We start from the raw sequence: 14,737 nt of genomic DNA, 5'->3' as shown, positions 1-14,737 counted from the left end.
GTTCCTGAGTCATCATGTTTCCCTTTGTCACTGATGTCGTAACAAAATGTAGTCTTGATTACATATAAAAAATATACATACACAGGGCAGTAATTCCTCATTACTGCCTAACATATATTCCTATACAAACTACTTAACTTTTCTATGTCACAGCTTCCTTATAAAATGGGGACAATAATACTTACCTTATACTGTTTTATAAGGCTTAAACAAGATCCATGTAGTGTCTGGCACACAGTAGGTACTCAATAAGTGCTAATTACTAGTATAAATAAAAAGGTATGAAACAATCACAGCAGTAGATAAAAACAAGGAATTTATCTAGTCTGTGCCAGATATATTACATTCATGATGGATTTAGTCCTTAGCACCCTAAACAGAAGTTGTTACACCAATTTTTCAGATGAGGATACTAAGGCTCAGAGAGTTTAAATAATGTCAACCTGTTAAGATAAAGTTGTTCTTCAAATCTAAGTCTGTTTAACTGGAAAGTGTTCTTTTTCCATTTTACAGTACTGATCTACCCAGAAGACTCCTTATTGAGTAGGTAACAAATTAGCATTCTGATTGAGAGCAGGCTATGATGCTGCAGTTCCACCTGTAGCATTTATATGAAGAATTTATATTCATAGTAATATGGAATTAATATTATTAAATAAAAAAGGAAACTCATTTCTCCCTAAATAATGCTGTAAATTTAACATGATCCAGTAACTATATAAGAGGATTTTATTATTAAAAGTTTTAAACATACTCAAAAGGAAAGAAAGTAATATAATGAACTCTCACATACCTATCCATCACTCAGAATTAATAATTATCAATTATTGGCCAATCTTTTTTCATCTGTTATCCACCCCTCCTCTCCCCATATGTAACATACAATGTCTCCTTTCCTACACACATATACTGGATAACTCTCTTGTAAATTTTAACCATAATTTCATCTACATATATTAGGCAAAGAAATGAAAATATATAATAATATCAAAGAAATTATATGCCAGTTCTATCACAAAAAATTTGAAACTGAAAATATCAATATGAGCCATGATATATTTTTTCTTTTAAAAAAATTTATATACCCTGAACCTATCCACTTGAAAAGAATTTGAAACAATGACCAACCCAATTGCAGGGACCCACAGCATCTAGATTCTGGTCTCTAAATACCATTTCTCATTAGGAGGAATCAGAAAGTAAACTGTGTAAAGTTGCTCAGTTGTGTCCGACTCTGTGAGACCCCATGGACTGTAGCCTGCCAGGCTCCTTTGCCCGTGAAATTTTCCAGGCAATGATAGTGGAGTGGGTTGCCATTTCCTCCTCCAGGGTCAGAAAGTAAGGATGTTATCAAAGCTCCCTACTGGGAGCCAATTCATTTTTCTGAAAACTTGAAATTAAAGAATCAAATATTAGTCCTGCCTTTCTGTGTGAAATGTACCTAAGGATAACCTAATAATTGATGGAATGCTTTTAAAAGAATTCCAGTAATAAAGAGGAATTGTAAAATTATAACTGTACATTTGCAACCCCACTGAAGTAAAGAATTTTGGCAGTGATTACTAACAGGTTGATAAAGCCTAAAAGAAAAATCAGTGGCTCAGACGGTAAAGAATCTGCCTGCAATGTGGCAGACCTGGGTTAGATCCCTGAGTTGGAATGATCCCCTGGAAGAAGGCATGACAATCCACTCCAGCACGGCAACCCACTCCAGTATTCTTGCCTGGAGAATTCCTATGGACTGAGGAGCCTGGGGGGCTATAGTCCATGGGGTCACAAAGAGTTGGACATGACTGAGTGACTCAGCACACACACGAGAAAAATTATGGGAACTTTAAAATGGATGGAGAGGCTGATAGCCTCAGAATCTCACTGATTCCATCTTAACACAACTAAAAGAGACAAGCAGACACACTGTCTGCTGATATAATATAAATAGGAAGCACACAACCCATCTCTGAAGTATTCTAGCAAAATAAAACTGGAATCTGATCTAATCACAAATTTATAGACAATACAGGGGACAGAAGGATATGTTAAGTATTACCACATGGAGACAATTAGCAAAATCCAGAGCATGGAAACTTCTGCATAACAATTTTTTAAATCAATGACAATACAAACAACAACAACAAAAAACTTAAGAAAAAAAATGAGAGGGAACTTTTAAAAAGAGGCTTAAGAGGGACTTTGCTGGTAGTCCAGTGGCTAAGACTCCAAGCTCCCAAAGCAGGGGGCCCAGGTTCAATCCCTAGTATTCCTGGTTAGGGAACTAGACTGCACGTGCCACAACTAAGATCCTGCATGTCACAACTAAGATCCTGCATAAAAATTCCTCATGCCACAATGATGATCAAAGCATCCACAACTAAGACCTGGCACAGCCAAATAAATAAATATTAAAAAAAAATAAAAATAGGGGCTTGCCTGGTGGTCTCGTGGTTAAGAATCCACCTGCAATTTCAGGGGACACAGGTTTGATCCCTGGTCTGGGAAAATTCCACATGCTGCAGAGCAACTAAGCCAGTGTGCCACAACTACTGAGCCCACATGCTGCAACTACCGGAGCTCACACTCCTAGAGCCCATGCTCAGCAACAAGAGAAGCTATTGCCAGGAGAAGCCTGTGCACAGCAAGGAAGAGTAGCCCTGGCTTGCTGCAATTAGAAAAACCCTGCCTGCAGTAACAAAGACCCAGCATGGCCAAAAATAAATAAATAAATACATACATAAATCTTTTAAAATTTTTGTTTAAAAAAATAAGAGGCTTAAGATGTACATATCCACCAAATACAATGTGTAAACCCTGTCTGGAACCAGGTTCAAGTAAAACAAATATAAAAATAAGTGAGAACCAAGAAAATGTGAAGACTGACTTGAAAAGATATTATTGTGTATTATGGTTACTAGTGGAAAAAAAAGAATTCTTGACTATATATTGATATATTTATGATAAAATATGACTTCAATTTGCTTTGAAATCATCTGAGGAAGGAGAAGAAAAGTAGAATACAACTCTAGTTTCATTTATATTTAATTTTTTCCACAATAATAAAAAGCTTAAAAATATACGGCAGCCCTGATGTTAGGCAATCTAGATCTATATCTATTCTGGTTACAGGATTCAAAACATTTTTTGCCCTTTCCTAGGTGATATGCTTGGGAGAAGGCAGTGGCACCCCACTCCAGTACTCTTGCCTGGAAAATCCCATGGACGGAAGAGCCTGGTAGGCTGCAGTCCATGGGGTCGCTAAGAGTTGGACACAACTGAGCAACTTCACTTTCACTTTTCACTTTCATGCACTGGAGAAGGAAATGGCAACCCACTCCAGTGTTCTTGCCTGGAGAATCCCAGGGACAGGGGAGCCTGGTGGGCTGCTGTCTATGGGGTCGCATAGAGTTGGACATGACTGAAGCGACTCAGCAGCAGCAGCAGGTGATATGCTTATCACAAAATACCATCCTTTGGCTATACTAAGAATGATCACATAAAGCCTCAATGGTGACAGGATAGCAAATGAGACCTGGCCACAGTCTTCCTAGTAGATATGAGAAAATAAATGTGTATGATTGCTTGAACCCTATTAGATTTCAGACCCATTTTCATGGTAAATAGCTAGAATTTCTATAGGAGAAATAGGATTATTCCTTAAAAATTTAAAGGCAGATACTATTTAACTGAATCACCAGGAGGCAAAAGACTAAAGTGAGCTTAAGAACAATGAGGGTTTTTAGAAGAAATCAGAAATATCCGTGAGAAACATGGGTCTGAGCATATAAATTTTATCAAAATATATGGGGAAACCCTAGCAGTCAACTTTAATATGTCAAACACGAGAAAGAACCCTCAAACAGTTATACCAGCTTTAGTCTTAAGTCAAATCAAGTCAAACATGTAGAGGTGGAAGGTTAATGGTGGGATTTTTAATGATGGGGAAAAAAAACCCCAAAACAGCATGCAAGTCAAAACAAAGCATTCTTAGATGAGTCCACAGAAGCTTGGCAAAGGTCAAAGGAGCCATCACTGCTTGATATACACCATCCTCCTTGGTTTTCCATACATGCAGCTTTCTCATTTCCAGAAGTGAGATTAAGATGAATGTAAATCAAATAAAAAAGACTATATGCTAGGACTGAGAGAGACTCTGCAGACTTAAAAAGCATCTCCACATCCTCCAGTCAGTAGTAACCTATACACAAAAATAAAGAGTTTTCTCTTATTGTGCCAAGAATATTGGCCCAAGGCCTCCATCGAATAAGTCCTAACACCCATCAAGTTAGTCAGTCCCAGGAAAACCTCAAGCCACCTTGAGCTAAAGTTTCTTCATTTGCAAAACGGGGGTAAAACCTGCCCTATCCTCTTCAGGGGAAATGACAAGGATCAAGTAAGATGCCTAATAAATCCAGAAGAAAAAAACCACTATAAAATAGCATACAAAAGTTATATTATTATTACAGGCCAAAATGAGAGACAGCAAGGTCCATATTAATGACCTAAAAAGATACAGGGATTCTGCTTCAAGTAAAAAAACTATGTTGGCTCGAGTAGTGAATCACATGACTCTGAGACATCAAGCCAATAGTCTGCAGGAAATTAATGTCTATAGATGTAAATCACGTGTTGAAGGATAGCTGAGGGAAACAAGAGAAGCCCTAACAAGAAGAGGAAGAATTTAGGTGAGCATCTATGTCTCTGAAATCACTACTAAGTAGTTAAGTTGAAAAAATAAACAAACAAAAGAACCAAATGCCTAAAACAAACTTTGCTAAAGATGAAGGGAAACCCTGAGAACTCTTAAGTTCTCTTAAGTTAGGCAGCAAAGTGAACCATGGCTTTTAAACTTTGATGGTGAGTACAGGTTCAGAGTTCTGTGTGTGTGTGCGTGTGTGTATGCATGTGCAAGAGCGTGTGTTCACTCAGGGGCAGGGGCAGAGGCAGTGTCAGTGTCAGAGAGAATGGGCTGATTTCCCTCTCTTTGCTGCAGTCATTACTTCAATGCTCCCTTTCTGAATTTCTGTCATCTGCTACCCAACTCAACTCCACTCTCCATCTCAAGGACAGAACACAGCTATGTTAATAGTAAAGAGAAAGAACAACAGCATTTCTCTCCATCTCATTTTAAAATTTTCAAACACTCAAGGTTGATATTTGTGAAAATGGGAACCTAAAGTCCTTAACATAATAAATGGTGGAGAAGGAAGGGACAGGAACACTCATTATATCCGGTAATCCATGTGGGGATAAAAAATTTGGCAATGATGACAATCAACGAAGATGTGCATCAGAGAAAATAGTTGATAAAGACAACCCTTCCATCTTTGGAAAAATCCATTATCACCAGGTCTGTTTAAATATATACCATCCGTAGAGTATAAAACATTTTGCAATGATACCAAGAATGTTGTTAATTTTATTCACATCTACTGTAATTAGGTACTTTGATCAAAACTGGTCAATTTTAAGACACATTTTCAAAGTAACCTACCTGCAACTGCATGACCACGTAGTTGAATCGATCATTCCTCCCACAACCAATAAATCTACAAACATGGTCTTTCCCTGGATAAAAAGAAAGAAAGAAAGATACAAGACAGTAGAAAAGGTTATACTATAGTTTCTCTTCTTAAAAATTAATAATTTATTTTTCTGTGTAGTATTTTAATGATTGAATATAAAAACCTCAAGAATCTTAACGATAGGAAATTAGTATTATGCAAAATTTCTACCCACCTCTCTTCATATCCTACACTGCTCTTTATATAGTAAAGTAAGTGTTTACTAAATGAATAAACGAATGAGGGGACTAGTGAATGATAATTTATTTAGGAAGGAAACAATTAAGAGGTCATTTCAAATCAACTTGCTCATACATGATACATATAAAAGAAAGAAGAGCTATAAACAAGAACTATGTTAGGAATATATATCCTGGATTTTAGATATGGCCTGCCATTCACCATTATAGACTCAGTGAATCACTTCATCTTTCTGGGCCCCATTGATATGGATTTGCTTAGCGGTTTTCAACCCGAGTTTCACATGTGAAATCCAAGGAGGTGCTAGTGGCTGGGGTCCAGAGCAAAGCAGAGGTGGAGCAGAGAGACTAGGCTTCTGCATCTGATTCAGCAATAGCAAACAAGGGTCCTAAGAGAGGATCAGGTCTGGTGGCTTCCAGGACCAGAAGAGGGAATCTGGCTGGAGAACAGTGAATGAAGGGAGGGATGGGATAACAGAATGAGATAATACTGGAGAAATAGGCAGGTACCAGATCCCGGAGGATCCTGGACTCCATAATAAGGAATGTGAACCACATATAGGTCAGTGTTTTCTAACCCTAGCTGCTTATTAGAATTATCTGGGGAACTTTTTGAAAATTCCTAAACTTTTTTTACTGAATCAGAATCTATGGGGGAAAGATACAGGATATGAGCTTTCAAAAGTTCTCTGACCCAAAAGCAGACAGGCCATGGACGTTTTTGAAACACCATGTATTTGAAAACTACTGCTGAGTAGTGTGAGAAGCATCTAAAAGATTTTAACATAAAGAAAAACACTTAAAACATTCCATTTTAGAACATCGCCATGGTAGCAATGAGGAAGACAGATTATAGAGAGGTCAATTATGGAGGCAGAATGGTCATTCTGGGGACAGTTACAATATCCCAAGAGAGAACAGGGCTTGAACCTTTTTTTAATCTAATGTATTACAGTAGATATAGAAAAAAGAAACGATAAATCTGAGAGATGCTAAAGATATAGTTACTGACTAGAAGTGGGCACAATTAAATGGGCACAATTCTCTTGTTTTGTACTGAAACAAGAGAGTAGAGTAAGTTGTATAGATTTTAAGGGATATCAAAATGTTGAGTTTGAGGACAACCAGGTGAATTCAGCAGACAACTGTAATTTCAAGCCTGAGACAAAAAACTGAGCTCCAGAAATTTACTGGGGAATGACTGGTTCATAGAAGGCAGATGGAACTACAAACATAAATGGAAGATTTCCAAGTTGAAAGAATAAAGAATGAGAAGACAAGAAACCTAAGAACAGAATTCTAGAAAATGAACCATCTGAAAAGCATGAATAGAAATAAAACAGCCCGTGAAGGAAACAGAGTAATAGCCTGAATTGTAGGAGAAAACTATGAGAGATAAAGGTCATAGAATTCAAAGGTAGAAGTGGCCAGAGGCTGAGAAGTGCTCAGTAATATAAACAATTAGGAAGTTACTGGTGAGTGGAAGGGGCAGAAGCCAGTCCATAATGGGTTAAAGAATAAATGGAACATGAGACAATGAGGGCAATCTTTGAAGAAGCGTCCCAAAAAGTGAGGAAGTCACAGACCAAGAGCCAGAAGGACAGACTTTAATAGACAGATGAGAAATATATCCCAACATTCAAAAAGAATTAGTCCACTAATTTAAAATATAAACACAATCCAGGTTTAATTTAGTTAATGAGTCCACACTTCTCTTTTGCATCTGGGTTATCACATTGTTCTCTCATTCTCTGTGCTTCTGTTGAAAGGGGTCATAACAAGCAAGAAAAAGTACAATGGGAACAATAATTCACAATGTGTACAATGTATGTATATCACTTTACATATGTTTGCAAAACTAAGTCATCTAATAAACTGTAGTAAGAGCGAAAGGATAAAATGACTGTCAGCTGGCAACTTACTCTTTTCTAGCTTCAAAGAAACAAAGAATCATTTTAAAGTATTTCTTACTATTCACTCCTCAAGACTCCAACTTCTTATTAAGATAACAATTAAATGCAGTATCTCTATTACAAAGGCATTTAAGTCATCTAATAACAAAAGGTCATACTAAATTTAACTCCTCTTGGAATGCTCTTTCTAAAATAAGTAATACAAAATACTATTTATCTCTTGATATTAAAACCACCCTACTTTTAAAAAGATAAAAATCAAATAAACTAGACCTTTATTGGGTAACCAAAATACAAAGTCAGTAGCAAATTTTCTAGGATTCCCCAGTACATCTTCACTGCATTAGGTAAGAGCATAATGAATTCTTATCTCATACTTTATAACATAGTGTACCCACTGCTCTTATATTTTAGATATATGCAATCAATGAAACTATTTATTAAAGTTAGTTCATTAAATATGTACCAATTTTTGGAAGCATGGAGAAACTAGAATTTAATTGAAACAGTAACTCTTCACCACCACTTATAGCAGTTCTTCAAATAACATTATAATAACTAGTACAAACTGAAGTATCATTCCATGACTACAGGGGCCCTATCTATGTTGTTCTGTTAGTACCCCACAGTACCTGGCAAAGAGTGAAACACCTGATATTTGTGAATGAACAAACTAATGGAAATAATAACTATAATGACAATAATAATATTAATAATAATAAAGCATGCATAATATGAAGTATACTGTGCTAGGCATTATATTAAGTGTTTTATATGTACCTAATCCTCACAACTTAAAAGGCATAAGTATTATTATTTTCTCTATTTTTCCAATTTGAAAATGGAGGCTTGGTGAGGTTAACTACTGTGTCTAAGACCCCACAGTGGGAAGACGATGAAGCAGTTTGGTCCCAGAGTTATTGTTCTTATCCATTATGCCAGGAATAACTGAAACAGATTTTAAGGTCAAGTAACACCTGGTAAATAAATATTAAAACTAAGCAGTAAATAAAGATTGTGACAAAATATGGGTTTCCCTCATAGCTCAGTCAGTAAAGAATCTGTCTGCAAAGCAAGAGATCTGGGTTTGATTTCTGGGTTGGGAAGATCCCCTGGAGAAGGAAATGGCAATTCACTCCAGAATTCTTGCCTGGAAAATCCCATGGACAAAGTAGCCTGGCGGGCTACAGTCCATGGGGTCGCATGAGTCAGACCGACCTAGCGACTAAACCACCACCATGATAAAATACAGACAAGGAGATCCACTATGTGCCAAGTACTAAAGCAAGCCCTAGGAATACAAGATAAATTAAATATGATCCATGTCCTCAAGGAATTCACAGCCTGGATATATAAACAAAAAATTACAATATGTATTAGTTAGTATGATGAGCTCTGCATTATAGACAAATTGCTGTGGATACACAGAAGATGTGAAAATTTTATGAGGCTATTCTAGAACTAAATCATTAGACTTTAAATAATTAATAAAGTTAACAGACTAGAGGGCTAGATAAGAGGCTGAGGTGGGGGGCATGCTGAGATAAGAAAAGCACACTAAAGTCTTGTATGCCACATAAAGGAATTTAGATCTGACACATAATGGGTGGCAGTTGGGGGTGGGGAGAGGTAGTTCAAATGTTTTCAAGCATGAGAGCTACATAATTTGGCCTGTGTTTTGGAAAAGTAATGCTATTCATCATTAGATGCTGATTTATGGAAGAGCTGAAGGCAGAGAGATCAATTAGGAGGTTAACACAACAGATGAGGTAAAAGATAAAATAGGTTCAAATTAAAGCACTGAGAGCGAGAATTTAAAGAGGAAGGATTTCCAATTAAGCTTTAAGAAACAGAATAGACAGATTATACAAGAGAAGAAAGTAAATGAAGCCTTTTAAGTTAAGTGGACAAAGTAAACTGTATTAATATAAACCAAGACAAAAGTATGAGAGAGGATAATGATTTCTGGTTGGGGATTTTGCACTGATTTATCTATAGAACATGGAAGTTGTGTTAGAAATTTAGGGGTAGAGTTTAACAGAGGTCAGCCATGTAAGGCCTCCCAGTGGCTCAGTGGTAAAGAATCTGCCTGCCAATGCAAGCAGACACAGGTTTGATCTCTGGGTTGCGAAGGTTCCCTGGAGAAAGAAATGGCTACCCACTCCAGTATTCTTGCCTGGAGAATCCCATGGACAGAGGCACCAGGTGGGCTGCAGTCCATAGGGTCGCAAAGAGTCGGACACAACTGAGCACAGACACACATCTATGCAAAGTAATAGACCTATGTGTTGTCAGTGAGGCAGGAGTTGACTGTCCAGAGAAGATGGACAGTTTGAGAGAGGGACCCCAGCACGTCAGGGAAAGAAGAAGGAACTAGTGGAGAAGGCTGAGAAGGAAATCTGTTCAGATTTTCCATTTCTTCATGAGTCAGTTTCAACAGTGCAGGTTTTTCTAGGGATTTGTCCATTTCATGTAAATAATTTGTTGTCATGTAGTCCATAGTATTCCCTTATTATAATTCTTTTAAAATTCCTGTAAGGTCTGTAGAAATGTCCCCTCTTCCACTCCTGATTTTAGTAATTTCAGTGTTTTTGCTTTTTTTCCTCCCTTTGTCTGTCTAGCAAAGGCTTGTCAATTTGTTCATTTTTTAAATAAAAGAACTAATTCCTGACTTTGTGGAATCTCCCCCATTGTTTTTCTAGTCTCTCTTTTATTAAATTCCACTGTAATCTTTCTTATTTCCTTCCTTCTGCTTGCTTAAGGTTTAATTTGCTCTTCTTTTTCTAGTGTCATAAAGTAGAAGGTTAGGCTGTTTACTGAAAATCTTTCTGGTTTCATGATGTAAGTGTTCACTGCTATAAATTTCTTTCTAAGTACTATTCAAGATGTACCTCATAACTTTAGGTATCTTGTGATGATGAAGTTTTAACTAAGCAATTGGTAGAACCAGTTTTGAATCTCAGAAGGTAGGGTCATTAATGCCATATATTATGCAAGACAACCTATTATTTTTCTTTGAAGGAGACACAATACTGCTGGAAAGAAAAAAAGCATTAAGTCAAATTTCAACTCTGCCACTTAATAATTATGGGACTTTGATCAAATCTTGGTTTCCTCAACAGAGCTACTGAAAAAAGTTAAATGAGATAATATATTTATAAAGCATTTTCTTGATTAACTATTCAGTGTTCATTCCTCCCTGCTAACAGCACCCAAATTTCCCTTTGGAAATGATCTTCCTCTGTCTCAATGGATTTGATTTACTCAGGCAAGGTGGGACATTAATTGTTCTAAGCCAAACAGAATAATCTAGAAATTGAGATCAAGTTCAGCTGGTAAAGAATCCACCTGCAATGTGGGAGACCTAGGTTCAATCCCTGGGTTGGGAAGATCCTCTGGAGAAGGGAACGGCTCCCATTTCGGTATTCTAGCCTGGAGAATTCCATGCACTGTGTAGTCCACGGGGTCACAAAGAGTCGGACATGACTGAGCAACTTGCACTTTCACTTCACTTGATGATGGAAAGAAAACTACATATTCAAGACTGAAGACAATCAATGCATGATATTACTCTAATAAGTATAATTATTTCCGGGATGTTATAATCAGAGCAAAACTCAATACCTTCATATAATTACAAGAAGAGATATTATATTTGAATATAGGCCCCTTCCAGTTGCTATGGGCAATCGTCTCTCAATTGTGAAAGAAACCAACATGAGGATAAAGTTCACAATATGGAAAAGAAAACTGCAGGGAAAAAGAGTGTCAGATGGACAGTCATATGCAAAGGAACGAAAAGCAGACTCAATCTTATACCATATACAAAAATCAACTATCAAAAATCAACAATCCATCAAAATGGATTAAATACTTGACCGTAAGACTTGAAACCACAAAACTTACAGAACAGATCACAAGGGGTAAGTTGCTTGACATCAGCCTTGGAGATGACTTTTTTGGACTTAACAACAAGGGCAAAGATGGCAAATGCAAAAATAAACAAGTGGGATTACATTAAATCAAAATGTTTCTGCACAGCAAAGGAAACCACTAAAATATAACTACATCATATATCACCTCTGAATCTTTCAGCTTGGCATGGAAGAAAACTGCATGTGCTCAAGACTGCTTGATTAAATATTAACTTTTTCACCTGCCAGGTAGTTATTTAATCTCTACAAGCCACATGAAGAGTAACAACAGCACTTATGTCAAAGAGTTATTGCACAAGTGGAATCAGCTAAATAAGGTATTTCTAATACTTAATATACTGCCTGGTACAGAATAAATACTCAATATATGCTCCCTATTACTATCACTAAAGCTTAGTAATTTTGACCACTAATTTTGGAAGGAGATATATATAAACTCAAATCTTGGCTCTACTGACCAGGCTCACCTAGCATGTGCCTCTCTCTGATACCATCTATTCTGTCATATCTGACTGTACTTCAGTGGACCAGGCCAAACATGTTCTCTAATGTCACTGCCCACACACTAGTCATTAGATAATCTCCCTAAAATAACTGTTTTTATCATCTGCCTACTCAAGAAACCATAAACAATAATGCCTGAAGAGATTAGATTAAAATGGTGAGCCTGGATTTCAAGATTCATTCTATGTTACTTACCAAACCTCATTTCCTTCAGTTTAACATACATTATACACTCTGATGAAGTTTGTTTCTTTTTTTATTCTCCCTCACAAATGTTCTACCTTATTTTTTGTTCACATTATTTCTCTCAACCTCATCTCCTCAAATTAAATGCAACTCTTAAAATCTAAATATCCCTATAGGAGGTAATATCAGCAAATTAATAACTCAGGATCAGATTTTCAGATATTTAGAAAGTCAGTCACCTAGCCAGGCACTGAGGGGGAAAAAAATAAATAAGAAAATCAAAATAAGAGTGCCCTAGAAATAAACACATAGAGTAGAGTCTGGTGCACAGATGGAACTAGAGGAAGAAGAGAAGTCAGCAAGTCAGCACTGATCACTAGGAACCATAGGTTGTTGACCACAAGAAAATACAGGATGGAAATACATTAACAAACCAATTTTAACTTTCTGCTTATGTGTCTCCTCTGCTAAAACACAAAAGGAAGTCTGAACATAGAAGCCAGATCTTTACTAGCCACTGAAAACATCACCACTAAGGCTTTCTCTTAATCTTCTCGCTCTTGACTACTCTAACCCTACAAGGAATGCTTGTGGTCTGTCACCAAGCTCTGTGCAAAAGAGAAACAATCAGTGATATCTCCAGCCAAAAAAGACCATAAGTAAACTTAATTTAGACAGGTAATATCTAAAGATATTATAGGCAAGGTAGGACCTCACTAGTTAAACACAAATTTTAACTGTGATATAGAAAGGATTTCTATTTATCTAAGGGAAGTAGTAACTTAACTATATACTTTTTGTTCTTAAAGGAAGAGATATGCTATATGCTTAATGAAATGCACATAACCTAAAGAATATTTTTGTTCTTACGATTTCAGATGATCATCTACTACTTTTGGTTTCAATTCAAGAGCTTAAAACTTCAGCAGGTGGTGGTGGTGTGGTCTACACCTTAATGTTAATTTTTTTTTTTTTTGAGTTACTAGATTTCTTTGGAGTCCTAACGTATTTTAGAAATTTAAAAACTGAACAGATCACAAATGGTGCAGTGGATTAACAATAAAAATAATCTGAAATCTTAAAGGGTAGATGGCATCCAGTTCACTACATCAGATTGTACTTTTCTCCCTACTTCTCAATAAAATTTTTTTTTAAATTTTTTAATTGGAGAAAAATTGCTTTACAATGCTGTGTTGGTTTCTACTGTACAACAACACAAATCAGTTATAATTATACATATATCATCTCGCTTTTGAGTGTCCCTTCCTTCCCCCCATCCCAGCCCTCTAGGTCATCACAGAGTACCAGGCTGGGCTCCCTGTGAATCCTAGTGTTAAATATTAATATCATGCAAAAAGTAAGTAATTTTAAATGACTTGCTACTACAGGAAAGTAAATCTATCAAAAGGGGCATCAATCATTTTTCTTTTTAAATAAAAAAACCATTTAGTAATAAAGTGAAAAGCTGAGCTAAAAGTATCCCTAACCCACTAAATGGGGATGCTCTGGAATTCACAGAACAAATTCCAGGTCAGTTACAAATTAGCAAATAAGGGGATTCTGCAACGCTGGACAATTAGAATCCTAAGAGTACAACAAAATTACCTTCCTTATCCATCTATCATTTACTCCTCATATTTACCCACTCCTCACCAAAAACAAACCAAATCGACCCTAATAATAACTCATGAAATATCCACACCAATGGGAGACAGAAAAATACATGGTATAGGTCCTATCCTCAAACAATTTACAATCTTATTGAAAGCAATAAATGTAAGACCGATATGGGCAGTATAAGATCAAATTATAGCTTATAAAAACAAAGAATAAGCATTACAGAGAAAGCAAGAAATTAGATGAGAATGCATCACAGAGCATGAAGCTTGGCTGAGTTAACTTGACAGGGTGTCAAGACAGGAGGGTGTCTTCTAAGCCAGGTCCCACAGAAAAATAACTGAGACAAGAAGTCTAAGGAATAAAGCTCCTACCAGCGTTCATGAGGATGCCCATCTAATAACCCTTAGGTTCTCAGTAGCTCATCAGGAGCCAAAGGCAAAAGAAGTTTCTAGACTCTTCAGTCCAGATAGTCGTCACAGGGAATTTCATCATTTAAACAAGACTATCCTACCACAATGGCCAACTTAAAACTAGCAGGCTTTTATGATTCTAATGGAAAAAAAAAAAATGAGCATGATTTCCTCATCCTATTTTTTAAATGTACTAAAGTAAAAGAAAAATATATAAACAAACACATGTTTTAAAAAGGAGAGAAAAGATAAAGAATTAGGAGACCACTACCCCAGGTGGCTCAGTGGTAAAGAATCCACCTGCCAGTGCAGGAGATGTGGGTTCAACCCCTGGGTTGGAAAGATGCCTAGAAGAAGGAAAGAGCAACTCACTCCAGTATTCTTGCCACGAGAACCCCATAAACAGTATGAAAC

The 14,737-nt window shown here is 36.6% G+C and overlaps 1 protein-coding gene across 1 annotated transcript in view; it reads right to left on the bottom strand.

Moving 5' to 3' along the window:
* The window catches only part of TTBK2 (tau tubulin kinase 2), an 88,557-nt gene that overhangs the window by 49,802 nt on the left and 24,018 nt on the right, over positions 1-14,737 (bottom strand). Inside the window, exon 3 of the mRNA XM_068966496.1 lies at positions 5,486-5,559. Coding sequence (XP_068822597.1) covers positions 5,486-5,559 — 74 coding nt within the window. The remainder of the gene's footprint in view (positions 1-5,485; positions 5,560-14,737) is intronic.

This window comes from Capricornis sumatraensis, chromosome 2 (assembly GCF_032405125.1).
Source record: "Capricornis sumatraensis isolate serow.1 chromosome 2, serow.2, whole genome shotgun sequence".
NCBI classification, from domain to species: Eukaryota; Metazoa; Chordata; class Mammalia; order Artiodactyla; family Bovidae; genus Capricornis; species Capricornis sumatraensis.
This window is presented reverse-complemented; position numbering and strand designations above follow the sequence as displayed.